This window comes from Triticum urartu, chromosome 6, assembly GCF_003073215.2.
Source record: "Triticum urartu cultivar G1812 chromosome 6, Tu2.1, whole genome shotgun sequence".
Classification (NCBI taxonomy): Eukaryota; Viridiplantae; Streptophyta; class Magnoliopsida; order Poales; family Poaceae; genus Triticum; species Triticum urartu.
In genome coordinates this window covers 63,996,783-64,020,462 of record NC_053027.1, presented here as the reverse complement: position 1 = coordinate 64,020,462, position 23,680 = coordinate 63,996,783, and the positions used below count along the sequence as shown (strand labels likewise).

The 23,680-nt window shown below is 51.3% G+C and overlaps 1 protein-coding gene across 1 annotated transcript; it reads right to left on the bottom strand.

The window, feature by feature from the left end:
- Window positions 1-7,128: 7,128 nt before the first annotated feature.
- Window positions 7,129-11,030, bottom strand: LOC125516552 (phytyl ester synthase 1, chloroplastic-like). Its single transcript, XM_048681955.1, has 9 exons — window positions 10,971-11,030; window positions 9,716-9,837; window positions 9,517-9,622; window positions 9,238-9,371; window positions 8,777-9,146; window positions 8,578-8,691; window positions 7,614-7,765; window positions 7,278-7,519; window positions 7,129-7,133 (listed from the first exon to the last, which is right to left on the bottom strand). The coding sequence occupies exons 1-9, from the start codon at window positions 11,028-11,030 to the stop codon at window positions 7,129-7,131; spliced, it is 1,305 nt and encodes a 434-aa protein (XP_048537912.1).
- Between the last annotated feature and the right edge of the window lie 12,650 nt (window positions 11,031-23,680).

Below are 23,680 nucleotides of genomic sequence, written 5' to 3'. Positions count from 1 at the left end.
GGGCTGCCATATGCCCCGCCACCGTAGAGGTTGGGCTGGCCCAGTACCCATCCCTCGCAGGCCAAATTTCTTCTTCTTTTCTCTTTCCCTTTTCTGTTACCTTTATTACTAAACTTTACATATTTTTAATGTTCTGGTATTTTTCAATAATTATTCAGGTATTTAAAAAGGTATTATGAAATTTCATAAAATGCATTCGCATGTTTAAAAAAACATGGATATAACCAGGTGTTCATTAATTTTAAAAGCGTTGATGTAACATAAAAAGTGTTATATTTTTTAAAAACATAATTATCTAATTAAAATAATTTCAATATATTTTAGAAAATATTCACATAATTTTAAGTATGTTTGTGCGTTAAAAACGCCCATGTAATTTTAAAAAGTGTTCATGTATTAAATAAATATTTATGTAATTTAAAAATGCTCATTCCTTCAAAAAAAGTGTTATGCAATTTTTAAAGTTTTCATGCATTTTATAAAAAAAATCATGTAAGTAAAACAATTTTGTGTTTTTTAATGTTCGGGTAATTTTTTAAAAACATTCACGTCATTTTGAAAAGTATTAATATATTTTTAAAAATACTTGTGTGTTGTAAAAAAATTCCTTTGAAAAATGGAAAAGTAAAAAAAATGTGCGAACACCAACATGTAATCAGACAACTCGAGCATCATGTGGAGTAGCACATCCAGAGCCTCATTCGTCCGCTTCATGTCACAAGTCACTTGATTAGGTTACCGAAGGCGATGATGCTCAATGTGATGTATGTCCTGAGGAGACACCTAGAGCAGGCATACCCTAGGTTTGGGCGGTGTGAACTACAAAAGGAGTCAATTAGTATGCCATAGGTGTACATAATGTCTACCATCACCAAGCCACATCCTCGGGCCATGCATTTAAAGAGAGCGATGGAAAGGTGATGTCCTCTCAGTGTGCATGACTAGTTGAAGCACAGTTACCAGCCCCACAATTATGTTGTCACGTACGTAGCTATGCTCGCACTCAAACCGTAGTTTGAAAACATTCTATTCTATTCTATCGGTCGCTAGGAGTATGATAAATAAGTGAATTAACTAAGTACGAACTAGAATGTCAAATAAATACTAAGACTAAATGACAGAGTAACTAGAGAGGAACTGCAAATGATGGGAATGCGTTCTCAGAGAGTCTATATCTTTCACTACTATTTTAGATACTTAATTGTGTAGGTACACAACCTTTAGTAAAGATACATCTATGGGATACGAATTATGTGAGCACGGAGTCAATAATAAGATATGTGAGTACTACCACACCTTCATATCACGCACATCACCACGATCTCTCCAAAATGCATGATTCTGGTGCTCGTAACTTCTTTAGATTGGTACTTGGTTTCTTTCATCGTGCTAAGTCCATGAAAGTTTGTGACGCCCTCGATTCAATCGTACACTAATCATACACGCAAACATGTACGATCAAGATCAGGGACTCACGGAAAGATATCACAACACAACTCTACAATAAAATAAGTCGTACAAGCATCATATTACAAGCCAGGGGCCTCGAGGGCTCGAATACAAGAGCTCGATCATAGATGAGTCAGCGGAAGCAACAATATTTGAGTACAGACATAAGTTAAATAAGTTTGCCTTAAGAAGGCTAGCACAAACTGGGATACAGATCGAAAGAGGCGCAGGCCTCCTGCCTGGGATCCTCCTAAACTACTCCTGGTCGTCGTCAGCGGGCTGCACGTAGTAGTAGGCACCTCCCGAGTAGTAGTAGTCGTCGTCGACGGTGGCGTCTGGCTCCTGGGCTCCAACGTCCGGTCGCAGCAATCGGGTATAGGAAGGGGAAAAGGGGAAGCAAAGCAACCGTGAGTACTCATCCAAAGTACTCGCAAGCAAGGAGCTACACTACATATGCATGGATATATGTGTAAAGGGGCATATCAGTGGACTGAACTGCAGAATGCCAGAATAAGAGGGGGATAGCTAATCATGTCGAAGACTACGCTTCTGGCAGCCTCCGTCTTGCAGCATATAGATAAGAGTAGACTGAAGTCCTCCAAGTAGCATCGCATAGCATAATCCTACCCAACGATCCTCTCCTCGTCGCCCTGTTAGAGAGCGATCACCGGTTGTATCTGGCACTTGGAAGGGTGTGTTTTATTAAGTATCTGGCTCTAGTTGTCATAAGGTCAAGGCACAACTTCAAGTCGTCCTGTTACCGAAGATCACGGCTATTCGAATAGATTAACTTCCCTGCAGGGGTGCACCACATAACCCAACACGCTCGATCCCATTTGGCCGGACACACTTTCCTGGGTCATGCCCGGCCTCGAAAGATCAACACGTCACAGCCCTATCTAGGCACAACAGAGAGGTCAGCACGCCGGTCTAAATCCTATGGCGCAGGGGTCTGGGCCCATCGCCCATTGCACACCTGCACGTTGCGTACGCGGCCGGTGAGCAGACCTAGCTTCCCTTATACAAGAGCAGGCGTTCCAGTCCAACCCGGCGCCGCCACTCAGTCGCTGACGTCACGAAGGCTTCCGTTGATACCACAACGTCGAGTGCCCATAACTGTCCCCGCGTAGATGGTTAGTGCGTATAGGCCAGTAGCCAGACTCGGATCAAATACCAAGATCTCGTTAAACGTGTTATTTTGAAATAACCGCGAACGCCGACCAGGGCCAGGCCCACCTCTCTCCTAGGTGGTCTCAACCTGCCCTGTCGCTTCGCCACAAAGATCCACTCAGAGGGCCGTCGGGACAGACGTCCTTTCGGACCCAATCCGTGAATCACTCGCGGGTACTCCTACGAGCCGACCCGTCTTTAGTCACCACAAGTATCATATATTATGTATATGTATATACCCGTGATCAACTCCCGAGTGATCACGGCCCAATAGTATAGCATGGCAGACGGACAAGAATGTATGGCCACTGATGATAAACTAGCATCCTATACTAAGCATTAGGATTGCAGGTAAAGGTAACAACAGTAGTAGCAAGGACAGGCTATGCATCAGGATAGGATTAACGGAAAGCAGTAACATGCTACACTACTCTAATGCAAGCAGTATAGAGAGAGAGTAGGCGATATCTGGTGATCAAAGGGGGGGCTTGCCTGGTTGCTCTGGCAAGAGAGAGGGGTCGTCAACTCCGTAGTCGTACTGGGTAGCAGCGGCGTCGGTCTCGGTGTCTAGCAAGAGAAGAGGGGGAAGAAAAAATAAATATAATGCAAATAAATGCATGGCGATGCATGACATGGCAAGTAGCGGTGCTAGGGGTGCCCTAACGCGGTATGTGGTGATATCGGTGAAGGGGCGAAACATCCAGGAAAATATCTCCGGTGTTTTGCGTTTTCGGACAGATGAATCGGAGGGGGAAAGTTGCGTGTTCGCTATGCTAGGGATGCGTGGCGGACGAACGGGCTGCGTAACCGGATTTGTCTCGTTGTTCTGAGCAACTTTCATATACAAAGTTTTTCCATCGGAGTTACGGATTATTTTATATTAATTTTCAAAGATTTAAACATTTCTAAAATTATTATTAATTAATTTAATCCGAAAATCACTTAATTTTAAATGCTAGGTGTACACAGAAAGTGTACACAACATTGTGCCACACAGCCTGTTAGTGGGGCCATGGGGCCAGTTAACTCAGTCAAGGGTCCAGTCAGCAGTCAACTAGGTTGACTGTTGACCAGGTCAAGCTGACAGGTGGGACCCAGGTGTCATACTCTGCTTATCTAATCAGATCATTAAGGTTAATTAACAGGGTTAATTAGATTAGTTAACAGGTTTAATTAAGTTAATTAATTAATTAAACTTCATTATTATTATTATTATTATTATTAATCTTTTTTTGAAACGTTCTGGAGTGCGGGGCCCGTTAGCCAGTGGCCCAGAGGGGCTAACGGGCACGCGGGCATGCGGGCGCTAGCGGGCAGGAGGGCGACGGGCATGTGTCCGTTAACGGGCGAACCCGGGCGGCCGCCGCAGGCGCGCGCGCCAGCGCCGGCGAGGCGGGCTGGGCGCCGGCTGTAGGCGAGAGGGGAGGCAGGCCATGGCAGGGCAGGGAGCCAAGGCGGGGGTGGGGGTGGCCCGGAAGAGGCCACAAAAGGCGGCGCGGCAGGCGGGCGGCCGGCGATGGGGCTGAAGGAAATATGCCCTAGAGGCAATAATACAGTTATTATTTATTTCCTTATATCATGATAAATGTTTATTATTCATGCTAGAATTGTATTAACCGGAAACATAATACATGTGTGAATACATAGACAAACAGAGTGTCACTAGTATGCCTCTACTTGACTAGCTCATTAATCAAAGATGGTTATGTTTCCTAACCATGGACAAAGAGTTGTTATTTGATTAATGGGATCACATCATTAGTTGAATGATCTGATTGACATGACCCATTCCATTAGCTTAGCACCCGATCGTTTAGTATGTTGCTATTGCTTTCTTCATGACTTATACATGTTCCTATGACTATGAGATTATGCAACTCCCGTTTGCCGGAGGAACACTTTGTGTGCTACCAAACGTCACAACGTAACTGGGTGATTATAAAGGAGTTCTACAGGTGTCTCCAAAGGTACATGTTGGGTTGGCGTATTTCGAGATTATGATTTGTCACTCCGAATGCCGGAGAGGTATCTCTGGGCCCTCTCGGTAATGCACATCACTTAAGCCTTGCAAGCATTGAAACTAATGAGTTAGTTGCGGAATGATGTATTACGGAACGAGTAAAGAGACTTGCCGGTAACAAGATTGAACTAGGTATTGGATACCGACGATCGAATCTCAGGCAAGTAACATACCGATGACAAAGGGAACAACGTATGTTGTTATGCGGTCTGACCGATAAAGATCTTCGTAGAATATGTAGGAGCCAATATGGGCATCCAGGTCCCGCTATTGGTTATTGACCGGAGACGTGTCTCGGTCATGTCTACATTGTTCTCGAACCGTAGGGTCCGCAAGCTTAAGGTTTCGATGACAGTTATATTACGAGTTTATAAGTTTTGATGTACCGAAGGAGAGTCCCGGATGAGATCGGGGACATGACGAGGAGTCTCAAAATGGTCGAGACGTAAAGATCGATATATTGGACGACTATATTCAGACTTCGGAAAGGTTCCGAGTGATTCGGGTATTTTTCGGAGTACCGGAGAGTTACGGGAATTCGCCGGGAGAAGTATTGGGCCTTATTGGGCCATACGGGAAAGAGAGAGGGGCTGCCTAGGGCAGGCCGCACGCCCCCCAAGGCCTAGTCCGAATTGGACTAGGGGAAGGGGCTGCGCCCCCTTCTTCCTTCCCTTCTCCCTTCCCCATCCTTGTCTCCTACTCCTAATACTTGGAAGGACTCCTAGTTGGACTAGGAAAGGGGGAATCCTACTCCCGGTGGGAGTAGGACTCCCCTAGGGCGCGCCATAGAGAGGGTCGGCCCTCCCCTCCTCCACTCCTTTATATACGGGGGCAGGGGGCACCCCATAGACACACAAGTTGATCTTCGTGATCGTTTCTTAGCCGTGTGCGGTGCCCCCCTCCACCATATTCCACCTCGGTCATATTGTAGCAGTGCTTAGGCGAAGCCCTGCGACGGTTGAACATCAAGATCGTCACCACGCCGTCGTGCTGACGAAACTCCTCCCCGAAGCTTTGCTGGATCGGAGCCCGGGGAGCGTCATCGAGCTGAACGTGTGCCAAGAACTCGGAGGTACCGGAGTAACGGTGCTTGGATCGGTTGGACCGGGAAGATGTACGACTACTTACTCTACGTTGCATCAACGCTTCCGCTTCGGTCTACGAGGGTACGTAGACAACACTCTCCCATCTCGTTGCTATGCATCACCATGATCTTGCGTGTGCGTAGGAAAATTTTGAAATTACTACGTTCCCCAACAGGGGCGGCAGAGGCGGGGCGGAGCTGAGGGAGCCGAGCTGTGCACGGCAGAGGGAGGCCTCGGCGAAGCCGGAGGGTGCGGCGTCGCACGCGAGCGAGAGGGGGTGGCGGGCGCGTGGGCCGACGAGGTCACATCAGCGCCGGCAAGGCGGGACCTCGCACGCAGGCGAGCGGCGAGCGGGAACCGGAGTGGACGTGGTCAGGGTCATGTGCGGGCGAGGCGAGGATGGTCAGCGGGCTACGGTGGTGCGGCCCGGGACGGAGGGGAAGTAGAGGAGGGGTGGACGGGGCTTCATCGGGGCCCTGAAGTTGTGCTAAAGCCGGCTCGGGGAGACGCCGGGGCTGCGGGGCGAAGGCGACTCCAATGGCGTCGGGGCGGCGCAGTGTCCTCGGGTGCGGCGTCCTGCGAAGCCCGGGCGGCGACGATGCTCGAGGGGGGTCCGTCGGTGGAGGGGTCGGCGACAAGGGCGGCGAGGTGAGGCGGTCCACGGCGACGAGGCGCCGGGCTCGGGTGTCGATGTGGACGACGACAGGGAGGGGGGTCGCTCCGGGCGGCGTCGGTGGGGGAGGGAGGCGATGGGGTCAATCCCTCAATCCCTCGATCTGGATCGGGAGGGCGAGCGACGTGGGAAGAGTTAGGTGGATAGGATTAGGGTTTGGTCGCCCAGGTGGATAAGGGAGTGAGGGTCGGGGCGCGGCTGGGCCGGCCTGGTTGGCCCAGTTGGGCTGGTGGCCTGCTGGGCCGAAGCCCGGGGGTGCTTTCTTTCTTTTGTTTTTTTGTTTAGACCTTTTCTTTTTATTTATTTTATTTCTTTACTGTTTTCACTTGAAGTTTCTTTTATTTTAGTTTTATAAAATACCAAATGAGCACCTAAATTAGTATTACTAATTAGTCCATTGCCACAATTATTTTGGCACACTACTAAATTAGTTATATTATCATAACTTTATAAAAGGCATTAAATTAATTATTTTGCCCTCTGTTTTGGTTGTTTTAGTGCATTTAAATATAATAAGAAATGTTGGTTTCTCCAACATTATTACTCATGAATTTAATTGTCACATTTAGAACATTTTAGTCTTAATGTTTGAAAACTTTTATTGTTAGTTTGATTTGGATTTTGAATCGCTTTCGAACTAGCGTGAGATTAGCAACAGTAATCAAAGTGACGTGGCATCATTAACGTGGGATTACTGTAGTCTAATTATCCGGGCGTCACAAAGTTTCAACTCACCCTATTTCGGAAATTAGCTCAACAGACAATTAAACATGAAAGCCATGGCCCAGTTAGCCTAAGCAAACCAGTCCTGACACAATCTTTCACGGTTCGAAAGTAGGCACTAGAGCAGAAGGACCCCAAGTTGCCTGGTACAACGCACGTCGCACAATACTCCGGTAAGGATCTTCGTTTCTCTTCCTCTTTAGGTAAGACATTGCATTCTGCACTTCTGATTCGATTTGAAAATCTACTTGGTTTGCCTTCTTCCTATCTGTCAACACATTGTCCATTCCTTTCATCTCAATTGGCTTCCCGAATAGGAAATATAGCCGCCCTGGTAATTTTGGGAGAACAACAGGCAGATGCAAGACTTGATTCCCATCCTCTCCTTTCATAGTGTCCCTGAAACCAAACATTCACAAAGAAGGTGACCAATGTTTTTATTCCTTAGATAATGGAGGTGAAGTGGGACCAAGGCTTGAGATTGGTAACTAACTTTCTAAGGAGATGCTTGATTGTTTGTTTATCAAAGGAAAAATGGGCAGAGTAATAGAAATCTAACCTTAATCTTATAAAATCTCTGTTGAATGACTTTATCTCGTCTCTAATATATGGTATGTTCTTTTGATCATTGTAGTCCACAACTATCTGTAAAAGGTACAAACAATACATAAGTAGACCCTATTGTGTGGAGATAAGAAAAGAGCCATTTTAATCGAAAATTCGAATCTGAGCCCGAGCTCATCTGCACCTACGCTCACGAAAAAAATCAAAATAAATACTAGAAAAATTCAAAAAATTCCAAAAAAATTAGGGTGGTAGACAATTTGATGCGTGAGGTACGCTACAATTTTCAAAACATTTGGACTTCTGTGCAGCTCTCAGCAAAAAAGACAAATCAGGTCTGATTTGTCTTTTTTGCTGAGAGCTGCACAAAAGTCCAAATGTTTTGAAAATTATAGCGTACCTCACGCATCAAATTGTCTTTTTTGCTGAGAGCTGCACAGAAGTCCAAATGTTTTGAAAATTATAGCGTACCTCACGCATCAAATTGTCTACCACCCTAATTTTTTTTGGAATTTTTTGAATTTTTCTAAATTTTTTATGAATTTTTTTTTGACCGGGTGCAGATGCACCCGGGCACCGAAACGCCGCTCTCCATTTTAATGCCTTAAAATATGGAATATAACTTGTACTACAATCATAGTTTCAAACAGCGGAGATAGCATCTGCTATTGCTCAAATTAAATGTCATTGCTTTTTGTTAATGATCTAGAAATATATACAATAATCTATATTTTTACAAATTCGCTACACGGACATAGCGCCCGCAATATCGCCCGCTATCCGCATTCCGCTACGCGGACCCCAGCCCGCTATCCGCTATTTAAAACCATGACTACAATATGTAAATCTTGTTGCTTCAGATGACTCGAAGTACAAAAGCACATAAAGCTAACCTCCAAAAAGTCATCTTCTCCCACACAACCAAATGGTATGACCGTAACTCCAAACCGTGCCGCCATTCTTACAAATTCGGTTTGATCTGGCCAAAACAATTTGTATGCTTCGCCCTGCCAGGCACAACAAAATAAGCATAGCAGAATGTAGAACACACAGGCAATTTTATTAGAACAAATTGTCCTTGTTCAAGCACACCTTCCTATGTAGAGCTTCTCTCACACCGCCTGGATAGAGGAGAACAAATTTATTTCTCTCAAACAATTTGTACATATTGATCGGACCGACTGGAACCGCGCCGTATATAGAAACAAAATCAAATAGAGACAACTCCTGGCGTAGTGTCTCATAATTTCCAGCAAAAAATACATGGTGGGCCCCTGTTCGGATAACTGTTTTTTTCTCCCTCAAGAACCCTTCAATCAGTGCAGCCCACTCTATGGCCAGGAGTTGGTGATATCCCACAAACAAGACAGGACCTTTGTCAGGAACACCGGCAAGGCCATGGACAATTTTCCCATTTTTCATTGTAGAGAGCATGGCTGGGCTCAGTAACTGATGAAACAGTCTGCAAGAGTTTGAGTCGTACAAATGAGTCTAGTCATCTCTACATGATATCATGTGAAAAGTTGAATCGACCTTATATGCTAAATACATACTTGAAATCTTCACCAAATGTTCTGTTGAATTCACTTAATGTGGGTGACAGGAAATCGTTCACACAGTCCCATTGTCTACCACGGCGGTACATTTTTACTCCTTTTATGACAGTTAGAAGGTTGAAGCCATCCTCCTGTCGAAGTGCCACGAGATTCAGAAATATTCTATTAGACAATATCAAAGTTAAACTTAGTGTATACTACTCAACCAAGTAAGTGAAAACATGGAAATGTTGGGAACTAATTGAAGAGAAAAATATTGAGCATGATAGTTTGTACCATGAGTAGTCTGTCACCCCGGTTCCTAAAGTACCGAACTTTGCAGTTTTTCAGCGACTTAAACAGTCGGTCTGCTTCTCTACTAGGTGGCAGATTCCCACTCCCACTAAATCCAAATACATTTATGGCATGAGATTAAACTTTTAAAGATTATGCCTCACCTGAGCTACAGATTTTTGGAATTGTTAAACAGGGATACCTTGCAAGAAGTAGAACTTCTCCTTGTACCATGTGAAGTTGTGACTTGGCATAGTCTGCACCTGACTTGAGAAGATCAAGTCTCCACATGAGAACACCCATTTGTATTATATCTTCTAGTTCCTGAGAAATAATAAGCATCAATTCTGACAGGACAATATTACTATCTACGGGTGTTTTTTTTACAACAATAATCTACTTCTGCTTAGTAAGTTTTTCTTGTGAGAACATTAGAAAGGATAATAATGGATGACCATCTAGGTGTTCTTAAGTGATAAATAATGTTGTTAAAAGCTAGAAAATGTCTCTCCGAATAAATAAAATTTGAATTTCCACAAATTTCAATTCTTATTTGTGCATGTCTAATGGAAAGATTAAAATATTCTAAAAGAAATGATAACTGATAACTTACGGAAACTAAAGGTAGCATTGAAGTGAGTTTGTCTGAAAATTCTTGTAGAGTCTCTTGTGGAGAAAAACTATCCTCAAGGCTAACCATAGCCATATTAAGAGGGTTACCTATGTTGCAACATGAAAAAACAGTCTGAGGAGCACAGATACATAATTAAGAGAAATTCTTAGATTCACCGTCGAAAAACAATATAATAAGAATTGAAGTGGCTCATATGTCAATGAATAACCATTTCTGCCTAAAGATATAGTAACTGATTTGTTCCAGTACCATTATGATTCATATACGTAGCTCATATTCTTGATATTTATTGTATATCATATGCTTAGTTTAAAGATTAGCTGGTTATGCAAGTGCTCTAACGCTGCAATATACAATACTCCCTCCGTCTCATAATGTAGGACGTTTTTTAACACTAGTGTAGTGTCAAAAAATGTGTTAGATTATGGGACGGAGGGAGTAGTTGGGAAAAGATCAGCAGAACAAGCATAACTAGCATTGAGCCAGTTTATATTTATTGTGTTCTGACAGAAAGAAACCTGCAATCGGTCTTTGCAATAGTTTATTCCCTGACAAATCCAAAATAAAAAACAATAATTAAAACTTGAATTATATATTATCTTGAAATAAACCACTTTCAATGAAAAATATACTATGTCAACATCTTTATGATATACCGGATTATTTTGAATATATATATATATATATATATATATATATATATGGGCTATTCTGTTACGCGTAACAGAATATTATTCTGTTACCCTTTTTGAACTGACGTGGTTCGCAATTTGGACTGACGTGTTTTTTAACAAGAACTGATCTTCCTGCGTGCACGACGGACTGAAACAGGGGATGCAACGTGGAGCTTCCGGTCGTTCCCCGGCGCGATGCTGCGGGCCATTCGTTGCTAGAGGAGACGTGTAAGGGTGCCGGGGTTTCTGATCCACGGACACCTATGGGACCGGCGGACCGGGTCCCTTTCGGTTCGGCGGGGGGCGGAGGTTGCGCAAAGAGCAGATCGAGGCGAAGCGCGCGGGCGGTTGGTCGTGCAAAGAGTAAATCGGGGCGAAGCACGCGAGCGATTTACCCAGGTTCGGGCCGCACGGATGCATAAAACCCTACTCCTGCTTTATGGTTTGGTATTGATTTCTAGCTCGGGAGCGCGGGGTGCTACAGTACACGCCGGCGACTAGCGAGACCGAGCGTGGGCGTTGGAATGGCCTCCTCCCGAAGGCTCTCAAAATGGCCGACCCCCCTCTACGTTGCACGCGGGCCTCCTTTTATACTCAAGGGGTTACCGACATAGAGCAACGGGGGCCAAGGGCAAAAATGGAAAAGGGTGCCGTGGATAGGCACAGCTAGGTGCTGTAGTGGGCACAGCTACCCGCTACAGTGTTATCATACCTAACCCGGACGGCAGGGGACAAGGGCATTAAATGCCCGTCTGTGTCTCCTAAACAGTACCGAGAGGGACCGCTAGGGACGCCACCGTTTGCCACGATGGCTATCTCGTCAGCGCCTGCTCGCCACCTCGCACCCCTAGCTGCGCGACCTCCTGCTACGTGTGCTTGGGAGGGGCCCCCAGAGCGACACGTGGTGGTTGTGCTGGAGCGCGGGCTCGGAGAGGCGGTTCCCGCGGCAAACTCCTCGCCGCGGTCGTCGTCTTGTCGCGTCCGGGAGCTTGTCGCTCACCGGGTCTTGCCGGGACGCGTGGCGCGTTGCGGCAGGTTTTCTTGGTATGCCTGGGTTGGCCTTCCCGGCAAGCTCCTCTTGCCGGGGTCTCGTTTCCTTCCCGGCAAGCTCCCCTTGCCGGGGCCTTGAGATGCTTTCGATAGCTTTCCCGGCAAGCTCCTCTCGCCGGGGTCTTGTCTTGGATACTTTGTTCTTGAATGGTCTTCAAAGTAGCCGCGGAGGACCCTGGTGGTCACCCGGCAAGCCTTGCCGCGGGGATGCTGCGACTGCCCGTGCACGAGTTCGGGGTACTAGGGTACCCCTACTCTAGTACACCGACAGGAGCCCCCGGGCCTGGGCCAGACACGGTGCCGAGCGCTGTTGGGCCAGGACCAAAACAGTGCACGGGCACGCGCGGCCTAGGTTACGTCGCATATCTCTCCGCTTCCGCCGCGCACGTCCAGAACGGCACGCGTCAAACGCGGCGTCGTGGGTGACGTGGGCGGCGTGCGCGGGGCTAAGCCCCGCGAGCATGCGTCGGGCCATGATGAAGGGAACGGTTCACGCCCTCCTCCCTAAACGGAGGTAGGTGTGGAGGCGTGGTGCATTTACTGAACGGGGCCGGTGCGCGGTTTCCGAGGCGCCCACTCCCCGCAATCACGGGGCGGGGCGAGGCCGCCTCATTCGTTTCCCCGGTTCCGCATCCTCGCCACGCGGCTTCCATGCGCCTGGAGTCGCGGACAGTGGAAGTGGGAAGCTGGGCCGTCGCGAGCAGAGGCAGCGGGTCGGGGCCGACTCCTTGCCCTTCCCGTGCCTTGATTCGCTGAGCCCCCACCTCGCTCCTTTATAAAGAGCGGGAGGGGAGCACGGAAGCCCGCACTCTCCCATCTCCTCCTTCCTTCAGCTTCAGCTTCCCTTTCTCTCATTCGTCATGGAGAAAGGGAACCCTGGCCCTTCATCAGTGGCGGCGAGGATCGCCGCCAGACAGCGCACCTCTCCCTCGTCCGCGCCCGTGGCGGCAGAGCCAGCCATAAGGGGAAGAGGGAGGGGGCGAGGTCGAGGACGAGCTCGAGGCGCTCGGGGAAGAGGCGGACGGGGCGGGGCGCCAGCTTCGCCTCCGCCGGCGGCTCCTCCCCCCACGGCGGTCCATATAGGGGACGACCCTTGCGAGTTCTTCATCAGGCTGCGCCGGGTGCCTCGTCGTCGCCTCCGGCTTCCAGCTCCGTTTGCGAGCGCGATGGAGTTGGACCCGCCCGAGACGCTGAGACTGCACATGAGGGGCTGCGGAATCAGCGGCACGCGAGTCCGCGTCGTATTCCCAGCCCCTAATGTGATGTATCTTGATCGGGGGTGGAAGACGTTCGCCCGTATCCACAGCTTGACGGGGGAACTCACCCTCCATTTTAAGTTGATGGAGGGCGGTCTCCTCTCCGTCAAGGTCTTCGGGTGCTTCGGCACTCGGGCGAAGTGCTGCGTGGATAGCTCCTCCGATAGCGAAGGCTCCTCCTTGAGTGATGGTGACGAGGAGGACAGCGACAGCGATGATGAGGGTAACGGGCGGCGGGATGGCGGGTCCGACTAGGTGTCGGGCGCCGCTTCGCGCAGCACCGGCGACCCCATCATCCGCGTCGCCGGCTCCTTGAACTCCCCGGGGGCGTCTCCTTGGGCGACTGGCGTAGGGAGGCTGCAGAAGGGGAAGAGGGCTGGCGGCAAGGCCGTCAGGTCGGAGTACGAGGGCGTGGTGCCCTCGACAGCATGCTGACGTCCTGCCGCCCCGTCTTCGAGCCCCGCTTCCGGCGTCGCCATCACCGTCAAGCCCTCGGTCGGCCCCCCGAGATGTTCTCTTGGTGTCTTCTGGCACCTGTGGCTCGCCTAGGCACCCCTTTTCCCCTTTTCGCCTCCTTGACCTACCTCCTGAAGAGAGGGACAGGAAAGGGATTACGGGCACCTTATCTTTTTAATTTGTAAGCCCTCGGGCCTTAGCTGCATCTAAAACTTGTAATCCTCTCTTTCATGTTTTTCATCCTCTATGGACTGTACCTGAGTGGGATGTTTTTTAATGAAAAAGGGGATGTTTGCCGGGTTATTTGCCTCGCGGGTCAAACCCACGCCAAGGAGCAAATCCTTAGTATCCCTCGGACAGACATTCCCGGCAACAGGCCCTGCCGCCTTCCCACGTCGCTCGACCTTTCTCACGCCTTTGACGGAGGCGGGAACGAGGTGGGTGCGGCCTCCTCGTTTCATCCCTTCGCCGTCGCGGCTACGACCAAACTTGGCCCCAGGAACGCGCTCTAGGGCCTAGAGTCGGGGGAGCACTACAGTTTTCGGGAAGAAACGCGGTTTCACATTCCCCAGTCCATAAGAGGATGCATGATGAGGGACGAAAGACTTATCTGATTTCGCAGCCCCCGGCAACTCTAGCTTGCCGGGAATGGATCTTGGTACCCACAACCCTCGGCAACATTGGCTTGCCGGGGCTCAGGTGCCGGCGCGCCCTTCTTCTCCTTTTCATCCTCAAGCGGTCTGGCCAGGATGTGCGAGCCCTGCGAACGGAAGGAAAGCAAAGGGACGGACACTCGACCTCTAAGTTAGGGGTTAGCTACTGTTAGGCACTATCAACCCTAACCAAGGACGAGACTCGACCTAGCATGCATGCTCTAACCCCGGGGTGATCAGCGCTTCTTTTACTGGTGCTCAGGGTCTGCGCCTGGCTCTGTACAAAGGATTACATGCAACAGCGGCAAGACTTGTACAGAAGGGTGGTTGCCGGACAGGGTCCGACAACTGCGCCTTACGGGTAAAACTTACGAAGATGCTCGATGCTCCAGGAGTTGCTCACTGGTACGCCATCTTCGGTCTCAAGGCGGACAGCGCCAGGCCTTGTGACTCGCTTCACCCGGTAAGGGCCTTCCCACTTCGGCGTCAACTTGTTGGAATTCTTGGCCGACTGAATGCGCCGAAGAACAAGGTCGCCTTCCTCGAGACTCCTGGCATTGACTCTGCGGCTGTGGTAGCGGCGCAGAGCTTGCTGGTAGCGAGCAGCTCGCACAGCAGCCTGGAGACGATCTTCCTCAAGGAGCAGCGCGTCATCTTGCCGCAGCCGCTCTTGCTCAAGCTCATCGTAAGCGAGCACTCGAGGTGACCCGTATACGAGTTCCGTGGGGGTAACTGCCTCTGCTCCATAGACTAGAGCAAAGGGTGTCTGTCCAGTGGCTCGATTTGGCGTCGTTCTGATCGACCAAAGAACCACCGGTAGCTCCTCGATCCAGTTTCTTCCGCACTTGTGCAGCCTGTCGAAAGTTCTGGTCTTGAGCCCGCACAGCACCTCGGCGTTTGCCCTCTCCGCTTGACCGTTGCTTTTTGGGTGAGCAACAGAAGCGAAGCAGACCTTGGCGCCGAGATCTTGGACGTACTGCATGAAGGTGTGGCTCGTAAATTGTGTGCCGTTGTCGGTGATTATCCGGTTAGGGATCTCGAAGCGGCAAACAATCGACCTGAAGAACTTGACGGCTGACTGTGCAGTCACCTTCCTCACTGGTTCCACTTCCGGCCACTTTGTGAACTTGTCGATTGCGACGTACAAGTACTCAAAGCCCCCGACAGCTCGGGGGAAGGGGCCGAGGATGTCGAGCCCCCATACCGAAAATGGCCAGGATAAAGGGATCGTCTGGAGAGCTTGAGCTGGCTGGTGTATCTGCTTGGAATGGAACTGGCACGCTTCACACTTGGTTACTTGTGCAGTTGCATCCTGGAGGGCTGTTGGCCAGAAGAATCCTTGCCGGAATGCTTTGCCGACAAGTGCTCTCGCGCCAATGTGGTGACCACATATGCCTCCGTGTATCTCTGCCAACAGCTTTTGTCCGTCTTCCCGGGGGACACACCTCAATTTCACACCGTTGAGTCTTCTTCTGTACAGTGTCTTGTCGACGAACTGGTACATGCTTGACTGCCGGGCTACTCTTTCGGCTTCCTCTTGTTCTTCGAGAAGTTCTCCTGTCTGAAGGAAACGGACAATCTGCTGCGCCCACGTTGGAGCCTGTGGCTCGACAACAAGGACTAAAGGCAACTCTGCTGCCGCGGGAACATCCGCTTCTACGGCGAGAAGCTGTGTCTCTGCCGGAGCTTGACGTTCCCCGACAAGTTTGCCGGGAGCTTCAGCTTCAACGGAACAAACCCTGGGGCTTGCCGGAGCATCTTGCTCCCCGGCGCTCTTGGCGTTGATCTTGGAGATTGCTGCGGGAATATCCGCTTCTACGGCGAGAAGCTGTGTCTCTGCCGGAGCGTGACATTCCGTGACAAGCTTGCCGGGAGCTTCTGCTTCAACGGAACAAGCCCTAGGGCTTGCCGGAGCAGACTGTTCCTCAGCGCCTTCGGCGTTGATCTTGGGGACCTTCTTGGCGGCGGCTTCGGGAAGCTCTGCCGGCAGGTAGTCACCAGGAATCAACCTCCTCTTCTTGCTTTGTCCAGTTGATGGTGTTACGGATGGTTGGGTCAGCTTGAGCACAAAGGTCCCTGGTTCCACAGGTAGCTTAAGTGCAGCGCACTTTGATAGGCCATCAGCAAGGGCGTTCCGAGATCTCGGAACGTGCTCCATTTGTAGGCCGTCAAAGCGCTCTTCTAGCTTTCTCACTTCGTCGACGTAAGCTTCCATCAACGGACTCTGATAATTCTTGTTTACTTGGCGGACGACAAGCTGTGAGTCACCCCTGACAAGGAGCTTCTTGATCCCAAGGTCTGCCGCGATCCGGAGACCGGCAAGCAAGCCTTCATACTCTGCAGTATTATTCGTTGCTTGCTCCTTGGGAAAGTGCATCTGGACTATGTACTTGAGGTGCTCTCCGGTGGGTGCGATAAGCAGCACACCAGCGCCGGCGCCTTGCAGCGAAAAGGCACCATCAAAGTACATCAGCCACTCTTTGCTTGCCTCCTTGTCGGGGATGCTCGTTTCTGGAATTTCTTCATCTGGTGTTGGCGTCCATTCTGCTATAAATTCTGCCAATGCTCTGCTCTGGATAGTTGAAGTGCTTTCAAACTTGAGACCAAAGCTTGACAGTTCCAGTGCCCACTCAACAATCCTGCCTGTCGCTTCTGGATTCTGCAGTATCCTCTTCAGCGGAAAGCGAGTGACAACTGTGATCTCATGTGCTTGGAAGTAATGGCGCAGCTTTCTCGAGGCCATGAGAAGGCCGAAAAGCAATTTCTGCACACCAGAGTACCTTGACCTAGCCCCCTGCAGGAGGGAACTGACAAAGTAAACTGGGCGCTGCACCATTTTTTTCCGCGTCTCCTCATGCATCTGCGCAGATCCATCTTTGTCGGGACCAGAGCTTGTCAGGGAAGCCCCCTGCTTGTCGTTGGATGCGCTTGCCGCGGTTGCTGGATCATCATCTGCCTCCCTCTCTGCTACCAACGCAGCACTAACCACTTGATTGGTTGCCGCTATGTACAGCAGCAACTTCTCTTGTGGCTTAGGCGCGACAAGTATTGGAGGGGAGGACAGGTATCTCTTCAGGTCTTGCAGCGCAGCCTCCGCTTCCGGAGTCCATTTCATTGGACCTGCCTTTTTCAATAATTTGAAAAACGGCAGGGTGCGTTCAGCAGACCGAGAAATAAACCTGCTGAGAGCAGCCACGCAACTGGCAAGTTTCTGTACATCCTTGACGCGCTTTGGTGCTTCGATTTGCTCAATGGCCCTGATCTTGTCGGGGTTGGCTTCAATTCCCCGCTGAGACACGAAGAACCCGAGAAGCTTGCCGGAGGGAACTCCAAACACACACTTCTCTGGGTTGAGCTTGAGGCTGATCTTGCGCAGATTTGCAAAGGTCTCGTCCAAATCTTGAACCAGGGTTGCTCTGTCCTTGCTCTTGACCACTATATCATCCATGTAGGCTTCCACATTTCTGTGTATTTGTGGCTCAAGAGCAATATGGACTACTCTTGCAAATGTTGAACCAGCATTTTTTAATCCGAAAGGCATCCGTACAAAGGCAGTACGTGCCACATGGACTAATAAATGCGGTCTTCTCCTCATCCTCTTCTGCCATGAAGATTTGATGATACCCTGAGTATGCGTCAAGAAATGAAAGCAAATCACATCCGGCTGTGGAGTCAACAATCTGGTCGATGCACGGCAAAGGAAACGGGTCTTTGGGACAAGCTTTGTTAACATCGGTGAAATCGATACAAAGCCTCCATTTCCCGTTTGTCTTGCGCACGACTACAGGATTGGACAACCACGTGGGATGGAGCACTCCTCTGACGAGGCCTGCTGCTTCCAGTTTCTTGATCTCTTCTGCAATGAATTCTTGGCGCTCCATTGCCTGCTTCCTGACTTTCTGCTTGACGGGCCGCGCGTGGGGACAAACGGCAAGGTGGTGCTCAATCACTTTCCTGGGAACACCAGGGATGTCAGACGGCTACCATGCAAACACGTCGACATTCTCCCGCAGGAAAGTAACGAGCGCGCTTTCCTATTTAGGGTCAAGCGTGGCACTGATGGTGAAGGTACCACCAGCGCCGTCCACCTTGGCGGATACCCTCTTCGTCTCTGGCGGAGCTGCCATCGTCTTCTTGCACTTGCCGGTGGAGCTCGATGGTGCGTCCTCAACGGCAGCGCAGCACTCCGAAGAGGCGCGCTTGCCGGAGTGGGCATCAGAACTCTTGCCGGGCTTGGTCCTCCTGGAGCTCGATGGTGCATCCTCAACGGCAGCGCAGCACTCCGAAGAGGTGCGCTTGCCGGAGTAGGCACCAGAACTCTTGCCGGACTTGGTCTTCTTGGTCCCGGGAGCTTCAGCGGCAAGTGGATCACGGTCTGCCATGGCTGCTGCTTCCCGGTAGATCCTGTCGGCACAAATAAGAGCATCCTTCTTGTCGCCAGGGACAGAAATGACGCTTATCGGGCCTGGCATCTTCAGCACGTTATACGCGTAGTGAGAGGCCGCCATGAACTTGGCGAGTGCTGGGCGGCCAAGTATCCCATTGTAAGGCAACGGGATATCGGCAACGTCGAATGTGACCCTCTCAGTCCTGAAGTTTAACTCGCTGCCGAATGTTACCGGCAGCGTGACCTTCCCCTTCGGCTTGCTCCTTCCCGGATTGATTCCTTGGAATGTGCCGGTCTCTTCGAGCTCGCCGTCAGGGATCTGGAGTTTTCGGAGTACAGCGGAGGAGATCAGGTTTAAGCCGGCCCCGCCGTCAACTAGCATCTTGGTGACTTTGAGGTTGCGGATAGTTGGCGAAACCAACATCGGCAGACACCCGACCGCGGTTGTGCGATCAGGGTGGTCCTCAATGTCAAAGATGATAGGCGTGCTGGACCACTTCAGAAGCTTGCGCGATTCGATGGGTGGTTCTGCTGCATTGACTTCCCGCACCCACTGTTTGAGTTGGCGGTGCGAGGTATGCAGGGAAGCACCCCCGTCAACGCACAAGACCTCTGTGGCTTTCTGAAACTCCTGCTCACTGGTCTCAACGTCATCCATGTCTTCATCCTCCTCGTCGTCTTCGTCCTTGTCGCGACCGCGGGGAGGTCTGTCTCCTTGCCGCTGCTTGGCCTTGCCGCGGCGTCCTTCCTGGCCGGTGCGCTTCAGGCCAGGTTTCTCGGCACCCCCTTGGGCTCTCTCCTTGTCGCGCCGCTCGTACTCAGCCTTCTGTTGCTGGACAAGCTGCTCGACCTTCTTGCAGTTTTGGAGGTCGTGGCCCTTGGTGCGGTGAATCTTGCAATATTGCTTGTCGGAGCCGTCCCGCTTGTCGGCGACCGCCACGGCCTGACAGTTGGTGCACGCGGCAACTTCCTTGCCGGAGCTACCAACTGCAGCCTTCTTGGCGCCACCTTCATCGCCGGACTGCTCAACGACCAGCACCTCGTTGCCCCTCTTCTTCCTGTTGCGCCGCCGGTTTTTCTTTGCCGGGGCAGCATCCTCACTGTCAGATCCTTCCGCTCCAGTGCTTTCTCCGGGGAATTTCCTCCCTTCCTCAGCGCGTGCACACTTGTCGGCCAGGGCATATAGCTCGCTGACGTCCCGAATCTTACACATCGCCATCTCCTCCCGCATCCTGCGGTTACGCACGTTCTGATGGAACGCGCTGATTACCGCGGCGGGGTGGATATTTGGGATGTTGTGGTGTACACGGCTGAACCTCTGGATGTACTGGCGCAGGGGCTCTCCTTCCTTCTGGACGAGCAGATGAAGATCGCTCTCTTGGCCATGAGGTTTGTGGCCGCCTGTGAAGGCGCCAACAAACTGATGGCACAGGTCAGCCCAGGAGGATATGGAGTTGTCCGGCAAGTGCATGAGCCAGGACCTGACGTTGGGCTTGAGCACCAACGGGAAGTAGTTGGCAAGGATCTTGTCGTCCCGTCCCCCAGCAGCCTGCACCGCGATGGTGTAGACGCTAAGGAACTCCGACGGATGCAACTTGCCTTCGTACTTCTCTGGTACATCTGGCTTGAAGTTCTTCGTACTGGGCCACTGGACTTGCCGCAGCTCACGAGTGAACGCAGGGCAACCTCCCGGGTACGGCAAGTCGCCTGGTTCCCTTGGCGCATGCATGTCAACAGAGGGCCCAACGCGCTGGTCTGATTGACGTCGCGCTTCTCTCCGGCGCTCGATGCGAGTACGAGCGTCTTCCCGCTGCCGTTCTTGAAGAACTTGGCGCTGATCGCGACGAGCTCGGGGATCTGACGACGCGGTGGAGTCATTGTCGAGGTGGATCCGGCGAGTCGGCGACCTCGGCCTTCGGGGTGGGGAGTGCACAGTAGTTGCACCCCCACCAGTCTTGTCACCACCGGCTCGTACCTGGCTGACTCGCTGCGGCTGCGACGCGCTCGGCTGCCGAGGAGTGTCGCCGTTGGCGAAGCCGATGAGACTCTGGATAGTGGCCCTCCAGTCGTCGATCTTGTCCGGCGCTGGGGGGTAGTCGAGGAGCAGCTGAGCTCGCGCCAAAGCTTCGGCTGCGGTGGCGGGCGGCGGTAGCGAATGGTGCGAGGAGCGGGACATGCTCGGACTTCTAACCACGTTAGAAGGAGCAGCGTCCCGTCCAGGCGACCGCGTGTCGCTCGCGCCATCAGGTTGACGTGCATGGTGGTCCGGAGCGCTCCGAGATCCACCAGCCCGATCCGGATCCAGCGAGCGCATGGTACCGTGAGTACCATGACGCTGCCGGTCCCGCGCCTCCTGAGATGGGCGCGGTGCATGCACGGACGCCGAGGTCTTGGAGTGCGCCCGGTCGTTGTGGGAGCCGGCTACGCCGCCGATGGGCAGCGCAGCCTTGCCCTGGGACCTGGCAGCACCGCGAGTTCCCTCGTCGACACGTGTTCCTCCGCCGGCGCCTGCCCCACCGGTCGTTTGCTCCGGCGGTGGCTGGCTCGGCGTGGACGGAGCAGCTGCCTCCGAAACTTTCTTCTTCGGCGGCATGTTGACGAAGAAGACGAAGATCTAGCTCGCGAGAACGCCGGATTTGATGTTGATGAAGATGAAATAGATCTAGCTCGCAAGAATGCCGGATCTGATTCGCACAACTTCGACGCCCCCTACCTGGCGCGCCAGAGATGCCGGGGTTTCTGATCCACGGACACCTATGGGACCGGCGGACCGGGTCCCTTTCGGTTCAGCGGGGGGCGGAGGTTGCGCAAAGAGCAGATCGAGGCGAAGCGCGCGGGCGGTTGGTCGTGCGAAGAGTAAATCGGGGCGAAGCACGCGAGCGATTTACCCAGGTTCGGGCCGCACGGATGCGTAAAACCCTACTCCTGCTTTGTGGTTTGGTATTGATTTCTAGCTCGGGAGCGCGGGGTGCTACAGTACACGCCGGCGACTAGCGAGACCGAGCGTGGGCGTTGGAATGGCCTCCTCCCGAAGGCTCTCAAAATGGCCGACCCCCCTCTACGTTGCACGCGGGCCTCCTTTTATACTCAAGGGGTTACCGACATAGAGCAACGGGGGCCAAGGGCAAAAATGGAAAAGGGTGCCGTGGATAGGCACAGCTACCCGCTATAGTGTTATCATACCTAACCCTGACGGCAGGGGACAAGGGCATTAAATGCCCGTCTGTGTCGCCTAAACAGTACCGAGAGGGACCGCTAGGGATGCCACCGTTTGCCACGATGGCTATCTCGTCAGCGCCTGCTCGCCACCTCACACCCTAGCTGCGCGACCTCCTGCCACGTGTGCTTGGGAGGGGCCCCCAGAGCGACACGTGGTGGTTGTGCTGGAGCGCGGGCTCGGAGAGGCAGTTCCCGCGGCAAACTCCTCGCCGCAGTCGTCGTCTTGTCGCGTCCGGGAGCTTGTCGCTCACCGGGTCTTGCCGGGACGCGTGGCGCGTTGCGGCAGGTTTTCTTGGTATGCCTGGGTTGGCCTTCCCGGCAAGCTCCTCTTGCCGGGGTCTCGTTTCCTTCCCGGCAAGCTCCCCTTGTCGGGGCCTTGAGATGCTTTCGATAGCTTTCTCGGCAAGCTCCTCTCGCCGGGGTCTTGTCTTGGATACTTTGTTCTTGAATGGTCTTCAAAGTAGCCGCGGAGGACCCTGGCGGTCACCCGGCAAGCCTTGCCGCGGGGATGCTGCGACTGCCCGTGCACGAGTTCGGGGTACTAGGGTACCCCTACTCTAGTACACCGACAAAGGGGTTCCGCACGTCCGCACGCTCAGCTGGATGAGTTTTGCGATCTGTAGTCACCGGAGGTGACGGCGTGTGCATTTTTGGCGGCGGACGTGATTTTGGGCGTCAGTGTTTACTGTGGTGTTCATGGGCCTCAATTTACATCGTGTTTGTCGTTTTTGATGTGAGAATTATTGGTATGTTATAGTTTTTTTGAGATTTTTTGCATCTGTAATTTATGATTACAGGTTTTTGTGTTCTTGGTCGTTTTCCACGCCCGCCATGGAAATCTGTTCTTCTTTTTCTGTTGTTTTTACTTTTGAATTGGTATTGCAGGGAGAGATATAAGGACTGTATGAAAAGATTTGCGTTGTCAATTTTGCTTTTTTGAGTTGTTTCTACCCCGGATTCCCATGTTGTTTTGTCGTTGGTGGAGGTTGTGTATGGCGGCTGACTTTAAGCTGCGATTTTCGGGTAATCTAGTCAAACTGTGTAATTAAGTTGCGTGTTTTTAGTGTTGTTTTGAATTGATGCACGTATGTGTAGTTGGACTGCTGTCGTGTCAAAGTTTTGTTACTGTGTGTTGACATGGGAGCCGCACCGTTGGCTCTGCACTTTGATTATAAAGCCCGAGCCCTCTGTCAGTTTCATTCTATGAGCTGCAACCAAAGAAAAGGGAGATGGATCCTGAGCTGGGAGAGATTACAGAGGAGGAGGGGGACACCATAGATGTTAGGGCTGCAGTAGCGGAGCAGAGGAGGAGGAGGCGCAGGCGCAGGCAGATGGCACGATGTGCTGCCGAGCAGGAACTGGAGGCAGAGTTCAACAGACGACTTGCGCGTGAGGTGATGGATACTTGCAACTCCAATGAATTGGAGCTTCTTTTCCCAGAGGGCAGGAGAAGGAACCATATTCAGATCATTAGTTGGGCTAGGGCGAGAGTAGCCACGGCTCCACATCCATCCACCAGGGCAAAATGGCGTCGTTTCTTTGATCGTTATGACTGAAGTAGTGAATATTATGTTTTTAAGATTTTTGTTGTGAGGGAGCAGATGTTCGAATGACTAAATGAATTCAACTTTGTTTTTTGTCTCTGAATGTGTTGTTTTGTCTGCATATGTTCGACATGTGCACCTTTGAACTGCTTGGTTTTCTGAAGTTGAACTGATCTGCGGTCAAATGTTGGATGGCTTGTGTAATAACTATTTCCTACTAGCTGGCTGCCCATATGCCTATTTATTATTTTTATAATCTGCTAGTGTCCCTGAATATAAACGTTATCCATCTAT